The 23,560-nt window shown below is 40.6% G+C and overlaps 1 protein-coding gene across 6 annotated transcripts in view; it reads left to right on the top strand.

Moving 5' to 3' along the window:
* Nucleotides 1–23,560, top strand: part of SEMA6B (semaphorin 6B) — a 205,010-nt gene that overhangs the window by 16,940 nt on the left and 164,510 nt on the right. For 3 of the 6 annotated variants that reach the window (XM_072113425.1, XM_072113412.1, XM_072113419.1), the window contains 2 exons: nt 22,499–22,628; nt 22,810–22,930. In XM_072113425.1, coding sequence (XP_071969526.1) covers nt 22,520–22,628; nt 22,810–22,930 — 230 coding nt within the window. In that variant the 5' untranslated portion in view covers nt 22,499–22,519. Of the gene's footprint in view, nt 1–16,422; nt 16,553–22,498; nt 22,629–22,807; nt 22,931–23,560 lie in introns of those variants that run through there. The other 3 variants (XM_072113403.1, XM_072113436.1, XM_072113432.1) reach the window with 3 other exon arrangements.

Here is a 23,560-nt window from a genome sequence, read left to right as displayed (position 1 = left end):
GGAGGGGGGGGACACTTCAGGTGGCTATATCTCTGGCTCTGTGAGACATAGAACCTCACTTCTTTTTTCCTATGAAAGAAGAGAGTCTCCTCTTTTGTATGAATTTAAATTGTGTTTCTATGTTTTAGGAAAATGGAGATAATAACTGTTAAACTGTCGTCGGAAGTGATATTTATATATAAAAATGGCACCTGACATTCTCACGTTAAACCTGAATATCTCTGGATCCATAGCACCTAGAAACACAATTCAAGATTCATTTGAAAGAAGAGATTCTCCTCTTCCAGGGGGCAGGGGGCCCTGGGCAATTGCCACCTTTGCCTACCCATAGCGCCGGCCCTGGCTACTAGTCGCGGCTACTCCACGCCCCAGTAGCCACGTTTCTCCCCCTACCAGGTAATCTTCGGGCACGACTCCGGGGCCGGAACTACTGCGCATGCGCAGTAGCTGGGGGACTCAGAGGAGGGCGCGCAGCTACCAGGATATATCCGCCACAGTGCTGATGCCAACTCAGCTCTGGATCAGAGCCGATCCGGCATCGGGATACACAGCATGCCGGCTGTAGCAGCCAACATCCCAGTAACATCCGCTGTCAGAGTGGGCACCGATCACGGGTGTTTAACCCGTTAAATGCCGCAGTCAGCCCGACAGCGGCATTTAATATGCCTCCAGGGGTCTTTCCCCCACGATCACCCCCCTCCCCCCCGTGCCATCTTTTTGGGGGAAGGAGGGGAGGCGATTGTCGCTATGGCAGCCCTGGGGTCTGATCAGGACCCCAGAGCTGCCTGTAGGCACTGCCTGAAAGATGGCGTCTTTGACTTCATCTTAAAGACACAGTGTCAGCCTATGCATGTGCATAGGCGGACACTGCTAATACCCTGCTATACATCAGTATTGCGGAGTATTATCATGAACAAGCAAATCACATGATTGCTTGTTCATGTCCCATGGTGGATTTAGTAAAAAAGTTTAAAAAAAATGCTATTCAATAAATATGCCCATAAGCCCCATAACATATAAAGAGAAATATAACGCAAAAAAAGTCTAAATCATAACACAAACCAAACCCCACATATATAGTATCACTGCGTCTGTTACAACCCGTAGAATAAAAGTAAATCATTACTACAGGATGAACACCGCTAGAAAAACTGTTAAAAACCCAACAAAAATGATGATTTTTACCTATTGAATCCCACAAAAATGCAATAAAAAGTGAACAAAAAAAAATGTACTCCAGAATAATACTATTGCAAAGTACAACATGTCCCGCAGAAAACAAGCCATCAACCAGCTCCATAGCCAAAAAAGTAAAAATGTTATGCCACTTGGAAGACGGCGATGCAAAAATGATAGATTTTTCCCCACATTAGTGTTTTATTTGACAAATTTAGTAAAATACACACCAAACGTACAGGCTGTATGGTAGGGGACCGTAGAGTACCAACAGCAGCAATAGATATCACCAAATACTTGAAGCAAAAAGGAGGCAACACCCTCAGGGTATATTACAAATCATATACTTTATTAAAGACATAAAAAGACGGTAGTCAATAATGGACAGATACCAATGTAAAATTAAAATGCATGTGTCCAAAAATAATCGCCTTCAAGGGCATACAGGTAGGCAAGGCAAAGTCACTACACAATAATGTTAACCCATAGAATAGGGAGATATAGAGTAATAAATGGCATTTAGTAGACATACAAATGGAGAGACTAGGCTAGACAAAACCATACCAAGTTTATTAGAAAAAAATGTTCCTGTGTGAAGATAATTTCTCATAAATGTAGTCATTCTGTTCCTTAGAAACGAGATAGCTTCCTCGGATTCGACCACCTCACATTTTGGAAGCAGAGGCCAGACATGCGCTATTGAGCCTGACCATCTTGCTTCAGCGATCATTACCACAGGACGGCTGTAGGACATGTAAGAACTCCTGGACATTTCATATACAAAAAAACATTTGTTTCTTTGTGCAATCCCTCCAGCAGAGGTGGTCGTACCTGAGGAATCTACCGTATCTCGTTTCTAAGGGACCATATTACTACATTTATGAGGAATTATCTTCTCACAGGTATTTTTTTTTTATTAACATCTAATTGAAGAAATGTATATATATATAAATTTTAGTCCCCAGATGAGAATACCCCTTTTAGCTATAAACTGACTGCGTCCTTAAGGGGTTAAAGGAAGCTGCACCGCCACGTTTACAATCACCAAATTTTGCACAGCCGCTCTCTTTGACTCAGGGAACATCATAGACTAGGTATTGAGCGAAAATTTTCACCCCGCTTTCCAAAATACACTTATTAACCACCATATACAGGAGCCATTGTATGCTGTCTGCTTTGGCAGTTAGAAGCTAAGCCGTGATTGGTTACTATTTTCCCACAAGTAATTAACCACTTCCTGCACCCTGAAGTAACTCTACGTCATAGGATGCGGGAAGTTCCCACACCTTGACGGAGAGTTACGTCATGGTGATCACCTTCAGCTTCTGAGCCTGTGCAATCACGGTGGGATCTTGGCAGTATGTGGTATCCGGGATCCCGCAGTAGCATCGTGGATAGTGACTCTGGCGACCCCACCTGTTTAACCCCATAGGTGCTGCGGTCATAGTGCCGCAACGATTCGGCAAGCTCCGTGTAGGGCATGGTGGTGCCGATCATTGCCATGGTAACGCTGAGGACCACAGGGCTGCTTACAGTAGCAGCCTGTTAGGGTAGTGCTGAATGCACAATCTACCTGCATAGGCTGACAATATATTATGCTGCAATACATTAGTATTGCAGTATATTACAATGAACAAGTGATCAAATAATCACTTGTTCATGTGCCACCCCAGGACAAAATAAAATGGTAAAAAAAAAGTTTAAAATAAAAAACCGGAATTAAAAAATTATTAAAGGGGTATTCATATACAGATGAGTCAGTTAATATGTAATTAGTTGTTATTTAAAATGTTGCTCCCCTTAGCAGAAAAATGGTGTTGGCATACACTGTAATGAAGAATAAAAATGCTACTGGCCCTTTAATCAGTCCATTAATTTCCTCCCCGCAGAGAAGACACAGGACAGAAGATGGGCGCTGGTCACATGTCCACATCACATGGCCTGCACCTGCTGTAGTCAGTTGGTTGCAGTGCATTCAGTATGGCCAGTGTTTTGGTGATGTGCCATGATGGCAGCTACACATCATTACTATAGTAACAGAGCAGGACAGTCTGTTACATCATCACTGGGGGCAGAAAATAAGACGGAGGAGGAGTTAGTGAGAACTAAAGGATCAAGGGACTTGTAGTTTCTAGTGGTGGCCATCTTGGTTATAACTTCACCTACATTAGAGAGGCCATAAAATTTTGTGAATCATAAAATCAAACCATATAACCCCTTAACGCCGAAGCCACTTTTCACCTTCCTGACACGGCACATTTTTTTCAAATCTGATTTAACATATCCAAGTGAGTTTGAAACTGTTTTCTCATGACACTTTGTACTTCATGTTGGTTGAAAAATGTTGGTGGTATGTTTTGCGTTTATGGAAAAAAACCTGATATTTGGTAAAAATTCTAAATGTTTTACTTTTTCCATGCATAGTCATAACAGCAAAAAAACTTAAAGGGGTTGTCCCAGAGTAATGAAAAAAAAACTAAAAAGATGGCCAGAGGGGGCTGCTTAAAAAAAAATAAACATCTACTTACCTTCTGATGCCCTCCAGTGTCCTGCGCTGCTGTCCCTCCGGTCGGGGCGCCATGTAAACAAACATGGCCGCCGGGGCAGAGCAGGACTCGGACTTGCCTACCCATCCTTAATCACTGCATTGTGTATGGGGGCCGGAAGGTTGTCGGGTCCAGCCGGAAGCTGAGTCCTGCACTGCACCGGACCTGAGCGACAGCAGCGCGGGACACCGGAGGGCGCCGGAAGGTAAGTAGATCTTTATTTTTTTTAAGCAGCCCCCTCCGGCCACCTTTAGTTTTCTTTTCATTATTCTCGGACAACCCCTTTAATAACTAACATTCACCAAATTTCTTCTTTATTTGGATATGGTTTTTTATGCATTCTCTTATTTTTGTAGGATGTTATGGGGCTTTGAATGTTAGGTGCGATTTTTCAAATTTTTATAAAAAACACAAAATCCTGCTATTGAGGGACCTGCTCAGGTTTCAAGTCACTTTAAGAGGCCTAATTAAAAGTAAAACCCCATAAATTACCCCATTACAAAAAGTACAACCCTCAATGTACAATGTAAAACAACTTTTATGAAGTTTGTTAACCCTTTAATTGTTTTACAGGGGTTAAAACAAAATTTGATGCAATTTTGAAATTATTTCATTTTGGGCTAAATGAATGTGTTTTTCCTAAAATGTACAAATTCCCAGTGGATAAAATACCAAAACAGTCAACAAAGTTTGATAACCGATCTCTCCTGAGTATAACAATACGACAAAACGCGTTGCGATTTGTAACCCTAATAAAGGTGTATTGTTCCAACATAACTTTGGGGCTTATTAAGCGAGTCACTGAGTGCCGGTCCGATACTTTTTTCGGTCTTCACAAGCATTGGTACCATTTTGGCGCACATTATTTTTTTTAATCACTTTTTGGAACATTTTTGTGAAGGTATTTTATGAAAATTGTAAATTTTTGGCGAGTTTTTCGGGCTTTGCTTTTATGGCCTTCACCGAGCGGGTCCAATAATGTTTCTGAGTTATTGTACAGATTGTTATGTTATGGGGTTTTTTTTGGTGATTTTGTGTTTTTTTTACTTTATTAGATGTGTGTAGAGAATGTTTGTGTTCAGGGTAATTGTACTTTGATTAATTATTTTTATTAGAAAAACTTTATTAAGCGTTTTTGAATTTTATTTTTTACTTTTAAAAATACCCCGTGCTTGACCGCGGCGTGAACACCTGTGAACAGAGGGATCTCCGATTGCAGGTGTCGACTATAATATACAGCCGACACCTGCAGCTTCTGGCACGGGCTCTGTTTAGGAAGTCGGCACCAGAAGCTTGACCTTCTGCCAAGCTCCATTTTGTAACTAATGAAATTGAGTTTTGTTATATTCATTTATTTATGGCATCATTTTTTTTTTTTTAAACCACTTTATTGTTTCTGGATACAGTACAAATTAAGTATAAAGTTACAGCTTGTTTTTGCCTCTTTACAATATTTGCGCACTTCATTTGACATCTAGCATTATTATCTCTATTATCTCACCCGCAAATACATTGGGGCAGATTTACCTACCCATCCCTGCGTGATCCCCGAGGTGTGTTCCCCGACAAGAATGCACATCTGCCACGATTTACTACCAGCATGCACCCGATATCCTGCAACTGATCCGTCTCCGCTCAGGTCCGCCGGAGTTCACCTTCTTCTTCCTGGTGTATGTAAGTGCTTGGCTTGCGACACAATTTAAATGTTAAATCCCACGGTTTGTCGGAATCTGTCGGATCGTCCAATGGCCCCCCCCCCATTTCTGTCGCATGAAAGCCGGCGCCGATGAGCTAAAATCCAAAACACATTCCACGGCGTGATCCCCAACAAGAACAAAACCATTATCAAGCTTGATAATGGCTCTATGGATGAGCTGAAACATTGCACCTTATATTGCCATGGGTGAATAAAGATCCGGTGCCAGTTGCAGACTCGCTAGAACGGCCCATGGTTGACGCCAACCCTAGACCCCTCCAGAGTGGGCTCCAAACGTGCGGATCAGACACAGCTCCAGCAGCAGGAGGTTCGATCCCAGCAAACTTAGTGTTTGGTCATGTGACTGGAGCATCATCAGGAGCAAATTAGTGTCTACATGCGTCTATGACGCATGTAGAGCGTTAGCGCGATCTCTGAGTGGACCGATCCGGATGTGTAACTTTTAATAGTGCCGGATATATGAGCTGGAATCTCCATTTAGGTCTGAACAGTTCCGTACATAGTCCACTAAATGTTCGTGAGAAAATAATAATATCTTGCTGTTATGGTCTCAGGCAGCCCCACTAGTCGCAAGTTACTGCACCTTGATCTATTTTCCATGTCGTCTAATTTTTCAGAGATTTTTCTATTATCCGCCGCTAGCTCTTAGGGACTCTACTATGGACGATGATACTGCCTTTTGTAGTGTGGGGCCCATTCTGCGCACCAGTTCTTCAGCCAGATGCTTATAGTTTATGTGTGGTTGATGACTAGAAGTTGTGCTGGCATCAGACTCACCACCATCCACCTCCGTTTGATCTCCCCTGCTTCTTTGGTCCTGCTTTGTTTATGGCGTCGCTATGCACCGGCCGCTTATTAAATATGGTCCAGCTGCTTAAAGGACACGTTAAGCCCAATTTTCCTGCTTTTTTTATGGCGTGTGGGTGGTGGGGTGACGGCTCTCAGGCTCTGTACTGCAGAGCTCCGCTGTCCCCTGACTTCACATGCTGGAGCCGGAAGTCCATCATGGGTTTTTGTACAAGTCGTTCATATTCCCAGAATACCCCTTAAAAAAAGAATAAATTTGGCTGTCAGACGGTCCAACTGATTCGGACTGAGCGCGGGATTTAAGATTCAAATTGTGTCACAAGGCAATGCACTTACATGCACCAGGAAGATGAAGGTGATGTCCGGCGGACCTTAGCGGGCAAGCGACAGATGCAGGATATCGGGCGCACGATCTTCGTGAATCGCGACAGAGTGCATTCCGGTCGCATCAGGGATCGCGAGAGGACAGGTAAGTAAATGTGACCCATTATTTTTATGGTACGGTGAACTTCTGGGGAAAAAAAATGCTCAAAAACAACACCATAAACAAGAATTAATGATTTTTTTTAAACATCACCAAGAAAGAGTAAATAAAATCTAATTATTAGCTGAACCCTTTTCCTATAAAAGTGGATCTCATCTACAAAAAATATAAACCCCCTTGTGTCCAAATTACAAAACATAAACATTTTACAGCATGTAAAATGTGACAATGTAGATCTGCTCTTAATGGCGCTCCTTCTGTTCAGTGCCCGGCCATGCACCGATACAGCAGTTTACAACACATATGGGGCATCCTCATACTTGGGAAGAATTGGATATCAAACTTTGTGGAGTTTTTTTTTTTTTTTTAAACTTAAATTTTTATTGAAAATCTTTTTTCAAAATACATGCTTAAAGGAAACCTACCACTTGTAGTGGCAGGTTTCCGATGGAAATACCGGGCACCAGCTCAGGGTGAGCTGGTGCCGGAGCTTATTTTAGTTAGTGTTTTAAACCGCGGTATCGCGGTTTAAAACACTTTTTAAACGCTATAGCCGGCGCAGGCAGGTACGCGCTCGGCGCTTACTGTGCACGCGGCTCTCATTCACTTCCTATGTAGCCGCGTGCACGGTAAGCGCCGAGCGTGTACCTGCCTGCGCCGGCTATAGCGTTTAAAAAGTGTTTTAAACCGCGATACCGCGGTTTAAAACACTAACTAAAATAAGCTCCGGCACCAGCTCACCCTGAGCTGGTGCCCGGTATTTCCATCGGAAACCTGCCACTACAAGTGGTAGGTTTCCTTTAATAGTAATGACAGTAAAAGTGCTACATAAGACATTTGTATAATTCCTTACTATTACAAAATTAAGGTATACTTCTTTATAAAACAGGAATTATTGCGATTCTTAAAATTTCTTTGGTTCTTGGACCCTATGTAACAAAAATAAATGCATCATTTACACACTAATTATTATGCTATTGAGTGTATCTTTCTGTAGGTTGACCAAGTCAACATAACACGAAAAAATAAGAAAATCAACATAAACCAACTTAAAACCAATAGACCAATTTGAATAGTCTACCCACCTCTCTCACAAGTGGTAGAAGTTTTGTTCAATTCTCTATACTACCTAGGATAGGAGATTTGGACATGCACTTAGATATGTTTTATATTGATAAGTTTTATATTGATAACCCAGGACTTTCTGGAGATAATTTAGGGAATAAAGCAATCCATGGGTCCCACATTTTACTAAATATTTGAGGAGACCCTTTTTTTTATATGCAATCAGTTTTTCAAAACAACAATGCTCTGCCATAATTTCTATCAACTCTTGAATGCTGGGGGGCCCTGTCTTCTTCCACTTCCTCGCTATTAAAAGTTTAGCAGTCATTAGTATGTGGTTGACCAATTTGCGACTGTTGCTAGGGATTCTTTTGATTCCTACTCCCACCAATGCCAGAGCTTCATCTTTGCTTATCTGGTTTGTGGACACTTTAGAGTATAGTTCGAACACTTTGGTCCAAAAGTTGCTTCGTTTGGGGCAACCCCAGAATATATGGGACAGCGTACCTTTTTTCCCACAGTCTCTCCAACAATTCCCCGAAGTGCCTGGGTAAATTTTTTCTAGCTTACTGGGGGTGAGATACCACCTTGTCATTAGTTTACAATGAACCTCCATCAAATTGGCTGAGTGTGAGGCTTTAGAGGCCCAGTAGATTGCTGAATTCCACTCTTCCTGGGTCACTTGTTTCCCCAGGTCTGCACTCCACTTGGTCAAGTGGGTTAATTCTCCTTTATTTTCCTTTTTCCTGAGAACATTATAAATTTGTTTAGTTGATTTTAGAACTCTACTGGACCTGCCTTCCAATAAATTTCCCAGAGGTTCTGGAAGATGTAATATAATGGTAGGAATTTTAATCATTAATGCCCTAATTTGGGCGTATAATAGAAAATCTGCTGATTCTAGGTTATATTTATCTTTTAAAGTTTGGAATGGAATTGGAGACCCTTTATCATAAAGGTCACTAAAAATATGAATCCCCTTATGAAGCCAGTGCTAAACTGATAATGACGGGTTAATGATTCTCAGAGTCTCTAGAGGGATATGAAATTGTCTGGTGAGGTTGGATATACTGCTAATTGAAAGAAGATCTTTCCATGCTTGAATAGAGGATTTAATTGTGGGAGCGGAACATGTAAGTAAGGGCAAGTTTGACTTTAGTGAATAAGCTAGAAGCACCGTTTGTAGAGGGTGGCCCCCTGTCAAGCCTGACTCAATATCGGGCCAACTGGAGTTTAAATATTTTCCTCCCCAAGCCTTTAGTTGTTGGATGATAAAAGTTTTGTGGTACAGCCAGATGTTGGGGACTCCCAATCCTCCTTCTGATTTAGGGGTGTATAATAAAGTCTGAGATACTCTGGGCCTCTGCCCCCTCCAAATAAATTTCATCATTTTTGAAATTGCAATATTAGCTTTTTTGGAATGGGAACTATTAAAGCTCTTAGGACATATAGGATTTTTGGGAGAATTAACATTTTATATAATGTCATCCTACCCATCCAAGATGGTTCAATCTTGTTTAATGCGTCTAATTCTTTCTGGATCTCACTTAACATGGGGGTTAAATTTAATTTGGCGATGTTGTTTAATGGGTAGCAAATTTTGACTCCCAGGTATGGGATCGCCACCCTCTCCCAGTGAAAAGGGTACTTGTCCATTATCTGTTTGCGCAGTAATTGTGTTATATTAATTCCCAGGAGAAGGGATTTACTTGCGTTGACTTTGTAAAAGGACACCTTTCCAAAATCCTCTATTACACGCATTACCCCTTTCAGAGAATTAAGGGTCTGTTAGCATGAGGACTACGTCATCCGCAAATAAACCAATTTTATGCTGCCCAGATGACGTTTTTACTCCTTTGATCGTTTCCATAGTTCTAATTTTAATTGCGAACGGCTCCATCAATAGTACAAAAATTAATGGGGAGAGGGGGCACCCTTGGCGCGTTCCATTAGATATGTTTAGAGGTTCAGACAAAAAAACCATTCGCAAGTACTCTCGCTGATGGCTTAGAGTAAAGAGCCCTTATGGCGTTAATTATGGGGCCCCGAAATCCAAACTTATTTAAGGTAGAGAAGGCAAAACCCCAGTGGATCCTGTCGAACGCCTTATCCGCATCCAGGGTCAATAGCAAAGAAGGCATCCGGCAGGACCCCATAGCCGATACAATATCCACCACTCTCCTAATACCGTCTGACGTTTGGCGTCCTTTGGTAAACCCCGCCTGGTCATTGTGAATCAATCCAGGGAGAATTTTAAAAAGCCTATTGGCTAGGATTTTTGCATATAGTTTGGTGTCGCAATTCAGCAACGATATTGGTCTAAAGTTGGCTGTTGTTGTTGGGTCTTTCCCCGGTTTTGGTAGCGTTACTATAGTTGCTTCCAACATTTCTGTTGGTAATGTGCCCTCACTCATAGCATTATTAAACACTTAACATGTGGGGACCTAAAAGGTGAGGGAAGGCCTGATAATATTCGTTGCTGAAACCGCCAGTACCTGGAGCCTTTCCCTTTGTGGCGTTTTTTATAGCTTCATTTAGTTCGGATAATGTAATTGGGGCATTTAAAGAGTTCAATTGCTCAGAGGAAACTTTTGGAACTTTAATTTGTTCCAGAAAGAGATCAATCAATCAGCCTGGGATGGAATATGCATATTTTTGTCAGACTTAAGGTTGTAAAGGTCTTCATAGAAAGATTTAAATGAATTTGCAGTTTTTTGTGGATGCGATTCCTTTATTGTGGGATTCTTATGATTATATAAAAAGGGGATAGAAGTTTTAGGTCTAGGTGGCTTAGCCCTCATCGCCATCAGTCTACTCGGTTTGTTAAATGAGGAGTAATAATTGGCTTTTGTATTGGTCATTTGTTTGTGGAATTGGGACATAAGGGCTGTTCTCATATTTTGCCTTGCAGCCATCAATTCTGAGTATTTCTCTTCTGAATATTTATTTTGTAGGGAGATTTCAAGGGATCTAATACTCCGAATACATTCATCCAGTTTGATTTCTCAGCTTTGTTGAGTTGGGCTGATATCTGCATTAGTGTCCCTCTGATAGCTATTTTGTGAGCCACCCATAGTTGTTCTGGTGATATGTTATCTACATTATTAGTAGAGAAAAATTCTAGCATAGCCCTTTCTACTCTTGCTATCATAGTAGGGAGTTGGAAAATATATGTGGAGTTTCTCCACCTTCTAGTAGGGAGGAGCTTGGGTGATTTATTAAATAACAGAATAATGGGCGCATGATCCGACCACGTTGCAACCCCTATTTCTGAAGATGTTATCCATGGGAGGGTTTCCCTGTCAGTTATAAAAAGGTCGATTCTCGAAAAGGTTTTATGACGGTTTGAAAAGAATGTGTATTCTTTTGAGGAGGCATTACAACACCTAAAACAGTCGAATAGACCTTTTTCCGTTAGCCAATGTCCTAACGAGGGGGGAGATAACCTGCCCTGGTTCGTAGAATCCATCACGGGATCTGGAATAAGATTAAAATCTCCACACATCAGCAAATTGCCTTTTTGGATGCTCCGGATTTTCTTTAATAATCTATTCAGAAATCTTTTTTGTGAGGAGTTTGGGCAATATAGGTTCACTATTGTAAAGGGGATTGAGTCTATTGTGCAAACCAGGACAAGATACCTTCCCCCCTCATCTACCAAGGTGCTTTGAACACTGAAATTTACTCTAATGGCTATAAATACTCCTTCTTTTTTCGTGTCGGCATTTGCTTGGAATGAGGTAGGGAATCTACTATTGGAAAATTTTGGACTTTTAAGCTTAGCAAAATGAGTCTCTTGGAGACAAATTATGTCGGCATTAGCCTTAATTGCGTCTCTCCACACTGAGGCTCTTTTAAATGGAGAGTTTAACCCCTTAGTGTTCAAACTTAAAATCTTAAGAGCCATTAGGGATTACATCAATTGTTATTAGCCCTTTGCATGACAAATAATAAAAAACATTATCCCTTAGGTAGTATACTTCAATATGGTCTAGGAACATATTTTTGAACCATAAAATAAGTAAACATAAAAACTTTGCGGCAATGGAGGGGAAACAGTGTTCCTGCTGCCAAAGCCAAACATATGCTGTTAATTTAGTGTTATTCAACAACATTAAATGAATCAGAAAGACAGGAAAGTTCAACTCCTGTTGTTATATGGGGGTAACAGTCACCTTCTTAAATCGACCTGTTGGGTAGAAGATGAAAAGAAACGAAAAAATATTATACTCTCCTTTAAAGAGGATCAATTTTTGTCCCAATCCTTCCGGATCTTCTGCTGGTTTGATGAGTTGGGACGAAGCTCTTTCTCTTTTTCAGCCAAACCCCATTTGGCCAGTAGGTGGCGACCTTCCTCAGGATTTTGGGGAATGAAAGTTGTCCCTTCTCTGCGGACCAATAATTTTAATGGGAATCCCCATTTGTAGGGTATTTTCCCTTCTCTTAGGACTGCAGTGATCGGCCCAAATTTTTTCCTCGCTAGAATGGTGGCTTGCGAGAGGTCAGCAAAAAGTTGTATTCCCTTGAAGGGGTCTTGAAGATCAGGCAGTTTGCGAGATTCGAACATCAGAGCTTCCTTGACGTGAAAGAAATGTAGTCTAGCAATGACGTCTCGTGGAACATTTTCAGATATATTTTTAGGTCTTGGGAGCCTGTGGGCTCTATCAATTAGCTGTTCAGCTAACGGTGTGGAAGGTAAGACTGAGAATATCAGTTGAGATAGATATGATTTTAACTCCGCTGGGGAGGGATTCTGGGATGCCTCGAAATTTTACGTTGTTCCTCCTTCCCCTATCCTCCATATCCGCCATTTTAACCTTCATGGCTTCCACTTGTTCTTCTAAACTGTAATGGGCATCAATAAGTTCATTATGGGAGTCTGTCAATTCCGACATCTTATTCTCTACATGATCCACTCGGCCGCCCAAGTCATCTATCGATACATGTATGGCTGATGTTAGTTTCGACATTTCCTTCTACCAGGAGCCCTTAAGAGCCAGAATCATATTTTTTATAAACATTTCCGACGCTGGTTGATCAGATGAAGGTAAGTCCTCTATGAGGTATTCCTCATCCTCAGTCGGATTATGTGCCTGATGTTCAGGGCTTTCAGACAGGGCAGAAAGCCTCTGGCGTTGTTTATCAGGCCTTTGCCCTGGTGTGCAAGGGTCCCTGCTTCTTACGGTCGCCATTTTGTTTTTACTTCCTTCTCCTTTCCCCAACTGCTTGGGGGACCTAGAGGAGTTTTGCGGAGATAAATCATGACTCACATTTTCTATCGATTCGGAGTCAGCTCCTCTCTGCCTCTCTGCTGGAGATGATGATGCCGAGCTGCTGGAGCAGTGTGAGCCTGCATGCGGAGACTGCAATCCGCCATCTTGAAAGATCCCCTGGCCTTGCTGTCGGGAGGAGGAGATTTCGTCGATTTTTTGCGCGTTAGCATGTTGAGGGGTCGTTCTGTATGTCTCCGGTGAAAATTGGAGCTTCAGGAGTCGCTGGGAGATAGTCGCTGACAGGTCTGTGAACGCAGCTCACTCACATGCGGCCGTCTCGAAGCTCAGCCAGGCCACGCCCCACATTGTGGAGTTTTTCATCATTTAATACTTGATGGGTTAATTTTTGGCCAAAATTTATGTATTGTCTAAAAAATATTACAGCTTGTAAATTACACCTCCATTTAGTTTTAACCCTTGTGAACCATCTAAAGGGTTAACACAGTTCTTAAAGTTGATTTTTCACATATTGAAGGGTTTAGTTTCTAAAATGGCATAATTTATGGGGTTTTACTCCTCAAGTCCCTCAAAGTCACTTAAAGCTGAGCAGGTGCCTCCATATAAAAGGGTTTTGGACGATTTTCATAAAAATGACAAAAAAATTGCACCCAAAATTCTGAACCTCCTAACAACCTAAAAAAGAGAGAGAGTGCATAAAACCCACGCCCATATAAAGCAGACATTTGGTAAATATTAGTTATAAAGTTACTTTTGTATTTAGGAAATTTGGCAAAAAGTTCTAAAAATTGATTTTTAAAGTTCTAAATTTTCTGATTTTCAGGCAGATAAGCATAGCACCAAAGTAACTATGATTATCTGCCTGAAAATCAGAAAATTTAGAACTTTAAAAATCAATAATTTTTAGAACTTTTTGCCAAATTTCCTAAATACAAAAGATATCATCCAAATTTTTCTATTACTTTTAAGTACAATGTGTGACGAGAAAACAGTCTCAAAATTCCCTGAATATGTTAAAGAATTACAAAGGTATAACCTCTCATAATGACACAGGGCTGGTCCTAAATCCCTAAAATGGCTTAGACCACAAGGGGTTAATATAAGCTCTGAGCTTTGACAGACAGACAGCAACAGACAGATAGTCAGGGACAGACAGAAACAGACAGTCAAAGACCGACAGTCGGTGACAGACAGAAACGGTCAGGGACAGAGATTGTCAGGGACAGACAGAGAACGTCAGAGACAGTCAGAGAGATAGATACATAAAATATTTGTTTTTAAACCATTCTACTTTGTTATACCTAAGAGCAGTTATTTACTATCCCGGGAAACACCGGGAGCTACAGCTAGTGGGCTTATAAAATTAGATCAAATTGTAACTAAGAACAAGTTTGATTTGTTCCTAAAGCCTAGCAGCAATAGATTATTGCATATTTGTGGTGCAGATCTTTTTCTCCCCTCATTTATTTTTTTCCAGGTAAAAGCCCCATTGCATTTTTTTTATTATGTTTGAGACCGCATAAAGGGGCCAGATCTGAAATTTGTTCACAATTAGTCTGACCATATGGAATGTTGAGCTTTCAAGTCTTTTTCACATAGTACAGTGTTGCAAATAATTTAAAGAGGAAATTGCACCCCACAGTTTGTTACACAGCTGCAGCTTGGCAAGTGGCAGATCTTGACAGGGAAAGAGCAGTAGTTGGCTTTTTGCATAGCTATTTTTACTGGTGCAGATTTTGCTGTAAAATTTCAGGTGCTCTATGTGCTCTGTACACAGATTGTGCCAGCATGTAAAGTCAGCTCTCTACTTATCATGCAGCGTTTATAGAAGTTTAAAAAACATGTGGCCTCCGATGTTATAATAATGATATCCCCTTTTTAACCCCTTAAGGACGTGGCCCTTTTTGGTTTTTGCATTTTCATTTTTCACTCCCCACCTTAAAAAAAAAATCTGTAACTTTTTTATTTTTCCATGTATAGAGCTGTGTTTGGGCTTGTTTTCTGCGTAACAAATTGCACTTCATAGTGATAGTATTGAATATTCAATGCCATGTTCCGGGAAGTGGGAAAAAAATTCTGAAAACAATTGGATTTTACAGCTTTCATTGAGCACCCCAAATGACATGTCTACTTTATTCTTTGGTTCGGTACGATCACGAGGATACCAAATTTGTATAGGTTTTATAATGGTTTCATACATTTAAAAAAACATTAAAACCTTCTGTACAAAAAAAACCGAAACTTTTTCAGTGCACGGAGCTGTGGGTGGTGTCATTTTTTGCGGATTTTGATGACGTTTTTAATAATATCATTTTGATCACTTATTATAGAATTTTTTTATATTTTTCAAAATGGCAAAAAAGTGTCACTTTCGAATTTGGGCGCCATTTTCCGTTACGGGGTTAAATGCTGGGAAAAATCGTTATTATATTTTGATAGATCGGACATTTTGGGATGCGATGATACCAAACATGTTTCTGATTTTTACTGTTTAGATGGGCAATTTAAACTTTTCCTTTTTTTCATATTTTTTCATACATTTTTTTTACCATTATTTCAGATCCTCCAGGGTAATTTAACCCTGCAGGACCAGATTGCTAGTACTATATACTTCAATACTACTGCATTGCAGTGTATACCAATATTACAATGATTTGTAATAGCCTGCCATCTGCTGGCTATTAGAGATTATTGCACATGGCAAGCCTGCGAGTCTCAATGAGACTGTAGGCTGCCATGCCATCCAAGATGGCGGCACCCCTGTAAAAGTAGTTAGATGCTGCGGTCGAACCATGCCAGCACCGACCGTGGCAGTAACAGTGTTAAACAGCCGTCACCCGCTGTGTATGGAGAGAGCTCAGCTCGTGAGCACTCTCCATACACCCTTCACAGCACGATGACGATATAGTTCGTCCTCGGTCGCTAAGGTGTTAAAAAACAAAGGGGGATATCATCCAAAGTTAGGACATTTTCTGAAGCTGCTTGTCAAAAATCTTTCGTCTCAGGATTCCTTGTGTGTAATTAAGCAGCAAGTCTGGTGAGATTTCTTCAGGAAATTCACTGGACACTGCATATTTTACATAGAGGATGTATATAGTGACTAGCCTGGTAGCTTTTATTATATAAGGGAGAATGGTGCATGGGATAAGTTGTAGAAACCAGCAGGGAAATATATGTAATTTATAAAATACACTGCTCAAAAAATAAAAGGGAACACTTAAAACTACACAATATGACTCCAAGTAAATCAAACTTCTGTGAAATCAGACTGTCCACTTAGGAAGCCACACTGATTGACAATCAATTTCACAGGCAGTTAGCAAGACACACTCAATAAAGGAGTGGTTGAACAGGTGGGGACCACTTGTCAGTACCAATGCTTTCTGGCTGATGTTTTGGCCAATTTTGAATGTTTGGTTGTGCTTTCACACTCGTGGTAGCATGAGACGGACTCCTCCAGGATGGCACATCAATGCGAGCTGTGGCAAGAACGTTTGCTGTGTCTGGTAGTGTCCAGAGGCTGAAGGTGCTATCAGGAGACAGGCTATAGTACACCAGGAGACCCATGAAACCTATGAGATAAATATCTCAGATAAGGTGCAAATTGCAAATATCAAGTGCCAGTACGGAAGCGTTGGAGTGCCTCTCCTCCATGATCTCTAAACCTATATTATGGGTAAGATTTGATACATAATATTTTATATATACTTTATTCTTTAAGAGGTATATATATTAACACCTTTGTGAGCACTGGCACTTGATATTTGCAATTTGCACCTTATCTGTGGTATTTATCTAATGGGTTTTAGATTATCTACATATAAATATTGATAGACTTGGATTTTTAGGCTTTATATGGTTCCATTGTAAACATCCATGATGTATCAGTGTTGATGCGATTGTTATTAAATGTTTTGCTTTTTAACCCCTTATCACCGACACTAGTTTTCAGCTCAATGACCAGACTCGATTTTTCAAATCTGACATGTCTCACGATAATTGGTTATAACTTCGGAACGCTTTAACATATCATGGTGATTTTGAGAATGTTTTCTCGTGACACATTGTACTTCATGTTAGTTATAAAATTTAAGTGATAAGTTTTGCGTTTCGTTCTGAAAAAAAGTGAAAATTTGGCAAAAGTTTGTAAAAATTCTTCATTTTCCAAGTTTGAAATGTTCTGGTTTCCAGACAGGAAGTAAAACTACCCAAAAAGTTTGATAATTAACATTTACAGAATATCTGCTTTATGTTGGGATGATATTTTATGCTTCCAGTCATTTTTCTAGGATGTTATGAGGTGCAGAACTTTAGGTGCGATTTTTCTTATTTTCATGAAAATTGCCAAAACTCACATTTTGAGGGAAAACTCAGCTTCCAAGTGACTTTGAGAGGCCTAAATAATAGTAAAACCCCATAAATTACCCCACTATAGAAACTTCACCCCTCAACGTATGTAAAACAACTTCTATTAAGTCCATTAACCCTTTAAGTGTTTCACATGGGTTAAAAAATATGGACCTGCGATTTAGAAACTAGAATTTTTTTGGAAATACATTCATTTAGGCCAAAACTGACATTTTCAGAATAAATTAAATGATGAAACGCACTGCAACGCTTGATGCCCAATTCCTCCCGAGTGTACTGATACCCCATATGTGGTGGTGACTGCTGTACGGGCGCACGGCCGGCATAGAATGAATGGAGGCGCCATTCACAGCAGATTTGTATTGTCACATTGTACAACCTATAAATTTTTTTTTTTTTTGGTAATGCGATCATATGAGGGCTTATTTTTTATGGGATGAGATACAATGTATAAATAATTTATTTTGGGAGTCTAAAGCTAATTCATGAGATTTTATTAACTATTTCAAGGGGGACACAAACAAAATCATCAATTTTTATTTTGGATTGTTAGCATTTTTTTTCCCCCCGCTCACTGTAACGTAAAAATAATATTTTATCTTTATTCTCTGGTTCACTACGATTGCGGTGATACCTCATTTATATAGTTTTTCTTATTTTTGCTCAATTTTCCTGAGCAAAACCAATATTGGAGAAAATCGCATTGTTTTTACTATTGACAACTTTTCAGGGCCATAACTTCTGTATTTTTTTGTTGTCAGATCTGGTTGAGGGCTTATTTTTTGCGAAAACAGTTGTTCTTTTCAGTCGTATCATATTAGGTAACGTAACTTTTTTTGATCACTTTTTAGAACATTTTTTGTGATGGTGTTTGATGAAAAATTGTATATTATGGGAAGTTTTTCGACGTAGTTCACCGAGCGGGTTCAATATTGATTTAGATTTATTGTACAGATTAATACGGACGCGGTGATACCAAATATGTACGTGTTTTTGTGTTTTATTTACTTTATTTGCATTTTATGTGTTACTGGGGAGATTATGGGACTTTTATTTTATTTATTTATTTAATTATATTATAAAAAGATTTAATTTTTTTTTTTTTTTTACTTTTTTACATTTTCTACTTCTACTTCATCCGATCGCTTATTCAAGCCTTTACACTGCAATACACTTGTATTGCAGTGTATAGTGAAAGTAACTGAGCATGCTGCGCATGCTCAGTTACTTACAGCCGGGTCCTGCCAGGAAGGCAGGACCCGGTGAGAAGAGGAGCCGACAGCCCCGGGTCACTCGTCGGAACCCGGAGCAGCGGCAGGAGGGATTGGATCCCCCAGTAAGCACACCGGGGGGGGTCCGATCCACGGGGGACACACTTGCACGCCGCGGTCATGCTTGACCGCGGCGTGCAAGGGGTTAAACACCTGGGATCGGAGTTTTTCCGATCCCGGGTGTTAGTGCCAGGTCTGGGCTGTGATATCACAGCCCGACACCGGCACCAGCGAGACCCGGTGTCCCGAAAACTTTTTCTGATGCGCCGCCGTAGAAAGGCGTCGCATCAGAAGAAGTACCCTTAATGACCGCCGTAAAAACCCGATAGGGCGGTCATTAAGGGTTTAATGCAAAATAAGGATAATATAACTTTAGAACTTAATGTAAAAGGGAACCTACCACCACAAACCTAGCTATAAAGTTAGGTGGGTGGATCAGTAGGAGGTGGGGATAGCCCTTTTAAGGGCTAATCCTCTTGCCCAGCACTTTTTATTTTAACTTTTATTATCAGAATTTGTTAATTTTCTAAAGTGGCTACTGGGGGGTGGAGTAGCCGGAGCTGAGGCTACACAGCGTGGCTACTCCACGCCCCAGTAGCCTCTTTGTTCTGGATCTGCGCAGATGCGGGCCTGCTGTTCTGCACAATCACAGACAGCAGGTGTGTTGGACGAGGGCGCGCAGCTAAGAGGAGCTGCACGCCAAAGATTTCGGGAACAAAAAGGCTACTGGGGCCTGGAGTAGCCTCAGTAGCTTCAGCTCCGGCTACTCCAGTAGCCGCTTTAGAAAATTTACATATTCTGATAATAAAAGTTATCAAAAAAGTGCGGGGACGTGAGGATTAGCCCTTAAAAGGGCTATCCTCACATCTTATAGATCCACCTACCACCCGATCTACCTTTATAGGTATATTCGTGGTGGTAGGTTCCCTTTAACTCAATTTCTCATTGGGTTTTGAATTTGAGATAGGAGTTGGTTTGTGTCACTTATTAGGGGGCCCTTTAGATGATGGGCTCTGCCTTTGGAGATTGTTTGATGCTCATTGAATTTTTCGGTTTCTAAAAATGTACATATGCCTGCACAAATGGTTAGAAACCAACTCTATGAGGGTGGTATGATGGCCCAATGTCCACAGATAGGGGTTGTACTCACAGCCCAACACCATGCAGGACTCCTGGCTTTTGCCAGAGAAAAAGCTATAGAAAAGGGGGCATTCCGTTCCCTGTAGCCCCCTTCTTATGAAGGCATAAAAAGGGGCTACAGAAAAAGGTGCACTATAAAAGTGGGCTACAGTAACAGGAGGGGGTTACAGAAAAGAGAGAACTATAAAAGGGGCTACAGAAAAGGGGGCATTGTAGTTCGGGAGCTGCAGGAAATGGCATATTATAAAGGTTGGGGTTAAATATGGGGTATTTTTTTTCCATGGACCATTATTAAGGTGCTACCTGGCCCGGTCCCTGCTATTTGCACATCATAATTGATGATGTGGAAAATCCCCATATACTGCTGTACTGGTAGGATCAATCAGACAACCAAGGCTTAACCCCTTCCCTCCGGGGCCCCCCGTTTTTTTTTTTTCCGTTCTCATTTTTCACTCCCTACCTTCAAAAATCTATAACTTTGTAATTTTTCCATGTACAGAGCTGTGTGATGGCTTGCTTTCTGCATAACAAATTGCACTTCATAGTGATGGTATTTAATATTCCATGCTGTGTACTGGGAACCGGGAAAAAAATTCCAAATGCAGTGAAACTGGTGAAAAAGCGCATTTGCGCCGTTTTCTTGTGGGATTGGATTTTACAGATTTCACTGTGCGCCCCAAATGACATGTCTACTTTATTCTTTGGGTCGGTATGATCACGTGGATACCAAATTTGTATAGGTTTTATTATGTTTTCATAATTCAAAAATTAAAACCTGTAACTTTTTCATACTTTGGTGAATGGAGCTATGGGTGGTGTCATTTTTTGCAACTTTTAATGACGTCTTCAATGCTACCATTTTTGGCACTGTATGATCAGTTTTTATTGAAATTGTTTATATTTTTCAAAATGGCAAGAAAACATTTTCGACTTGAAAAACTGTTATTATATTTTGATAGATCGGGCATTTTCGGATGCAACGATACCTAATGTTTTTATGATTTTTACCTGAGGGTCTTTAACCTGAGTCTAACCTGTTGTCTAATCGATCCTACCATATACTGCCATGCTACAGTATGAAAGTATATGGGGATTTTCCACCTCATTCATTGAAATGTGCACACATCACACATTGTAATGAAAGGGGTTAAAACGAGGCAACCTCGGGTCTTCGGCCTCTCCCCTATGACGTCTGGGGGAACGGCCATTGTCACCAAGATGGAGGCTCCCATGCGGCGCCATATTTTTGAAGCCGCGGGCCACTTTGCCGGCAGCGGTGGACGGGATAACACCTGTGATCCGTGCTAGCACCGATCGCCGGTGTTACCGGTAAGTCTTTGCTGCAATATGCAACAAAGACTTACTGACTTTGGAGAGGGCTCAGCCCGTGAGCCCTCTCCATGTACCCGCACATGATGCGTGCCATACTATTACGGTGCACGTCAGTAACAGGTTAAAGGGGTTTTCCCAGAACAAAAGTTAGGTCCTATCCCCTGGTTAGGACCTAACTTGCTGATTAGTAGGGGTCTCAGTGATGAGACCCCCCATAAATCACGAAAATGAGGGGTCCAATGGGGTCCCATGTACCACAGTTGTACCCCTCTTTGCTCTGCCTGAGTAATGTCAGAAGGTCGTGCATGATTGTTCTGCTTCAATAATCTCTATGGAGCTGACGGAAATTGTCGAGTGCTACGTCCCGAGAAAACTATTTCAAAATCACTTGGATATGTTAAAGCGTTCAGAAGTTATAACCACTTATAACCCGTATCAGGAAGGTGAAAAGTGTCTTCAGTGATAAGGGGTTAAGTTCCAGTGAGAAGTTTCCCCCCTTGTCCTAGGGTTAGACAGTGATAGATCCATCACCCTGCAGACCCCTGAGTGCTTCCAATTCTGATCTATTCAGATTGCAAGCATGAAATTCATACAGATCACAAATCTGTATCGCCAATTGGTGAAGAATCCCCCAGAGGTGGTCACTGGTCACTTTGTATTCCTTCGTTTGTCATGTGTGAATGGTCCCTTACCAGACTGTGCAGTTTCATTCTCAATCTAAAATAACAAACAGACATCATCCAGCAGACTGGAATGCCCAATTATTTACTTGTTTTCAGATCTTGAATAAAATTCAAGCCATAACTAGCTTCAATAGGAACTTTTTGGCTCGTTCCCTTTCTATGATTTCATCTTTGAAGCTTCTATAACTTTCCTGTTTTTTTTGTGTGAAGCCTAAAACATAACCCAATATTCAAAGTGCAGCCTTACAAATGATTTATGTGGCATGGATAATAAATTGGAATCCCTGGTTTAGGCAGGATTTATAGTCATGCACCATAACTATATTTTTTCTCTTTTTTTCTCTTTTTTACAGCTTGACATTTACAGGATTTTTTTGTATTTTCTTTTGTAACCATAATACCAAAGCCTTTTTTTTGTTCTGCAATCCCCAGAATAAGAGTTGCTCCAGCCTAGGTTCAATACGTTATACAGTATTTGGTAAATCTAAAGATCTAAATCTAGTATAGGTTTTCAAAAGGTTAGCAAAAAAGCTACTTATTGGGATTTTTCAACTTTTACCTTATTCTGTACTCTACTTCTTTCTGAATGGGACGCACTGATGCACATTGTATTTCTTCTAGAAGTCTTCTTTAGAATAGTGCCATATTTTAATATACTTTTTCTGTTTCTGTTTTCAGAATTGTATCTGTTTTTGTACCATGCTCTCCTACGCTGGGCTTCTGTGGTTTTATTTTGTGATAACAAGAAATCTTGAAGTTTTTTCATTTCCAGAAGAGGCAGAACCAATCAATACAGTTGGGGTTGAAGGTAGGTTAATGTGCATTCTGATTTCTAGTTCTCGTTTTTTAAGCTCTCGATCTTGTATATCTTTCCTCACATTTCCCTTATCAACAAAATGATATGTATTATGATATGTTGCGAACATAATAAACTATGCAAATATAAATTTTGATTAGATTTTTTCTTCCCCTATCTTCTTATCTTTTAGATCTCCAGACATATCCTATTTTTGCTGGGAGTGGTCCCACTAGAGGTTCTTCAAAGAAAAGCAATAATTTGAACATTCAGAAAATTTTAAAACTCAACAGGACACTGTACATTGGGGACAGGTATAGAGCACAATATTGGATTTAACACTGGATTATTTTGTTATGTTCTTTCCTCATTCAGGTAGCTCAAGAACAACTCAGTTTAGGTCCCCTGGGTACAGTATAGGCTAGTTAGCAAAATTCTATCAAAATCAATCCACACTTTGCCCTTGCCTATAAGAGGAAGTCAGAAGAAATGACACATTGTGGAAATAACGAGTACTGGGATGAATACAGAGAGTGGTCTCTGCTTCTCAGTCTCAAAAGTGTTCCCTTCCTTCACCACTGGTTGTGGCACAAGTACTAGTTGTCACACAGGATGTATCTCGGCTACCCACTCTTGTTCACTCTAAACTTTGTTTTCACTGCTGGGGGATAGTCTGGTCTGTCAGCAGGCACCTGGAGCAGGGTAAGCAGAGTATTCTACTTTTTAGTTGCCAAAGGCAGAGTTATCCTGGGTCATTCAATTGGTAATGAATGGTTTAAAATTACTGGATAAGCGAAGCACAATAGAAAATAACTAATTGAAGGTGTGGGACCATGTATCCAGCAATCTAGAAAATTCGCTCAATGTATCTCCTCGAACATTCAGGGATCTGGAATGGTGGTTGACCCACTCTACTCTCTGCAGGAGGGTTTCTTTGGTTCCCT

Source organism: Engystomops pustulosus, chromosome 1, assembly GCF_040894005.1.
Source record: "Engystomops pustulosus chromosome 1, aEngPut4.maternal, whole genome shotgun sequence".
NCBI classification, from domain to species: domain Eukaryota; kingdom Metazoa; phylum Chordata; class Amphibia; order Anura; family Leptodactylidae; genus Engystomops; species Engystomops pustulosus.
Note: the sequence above shows the minus strand (reverse complement) of the source record. Positions and strands in the feature narration are given on the sequence as shown.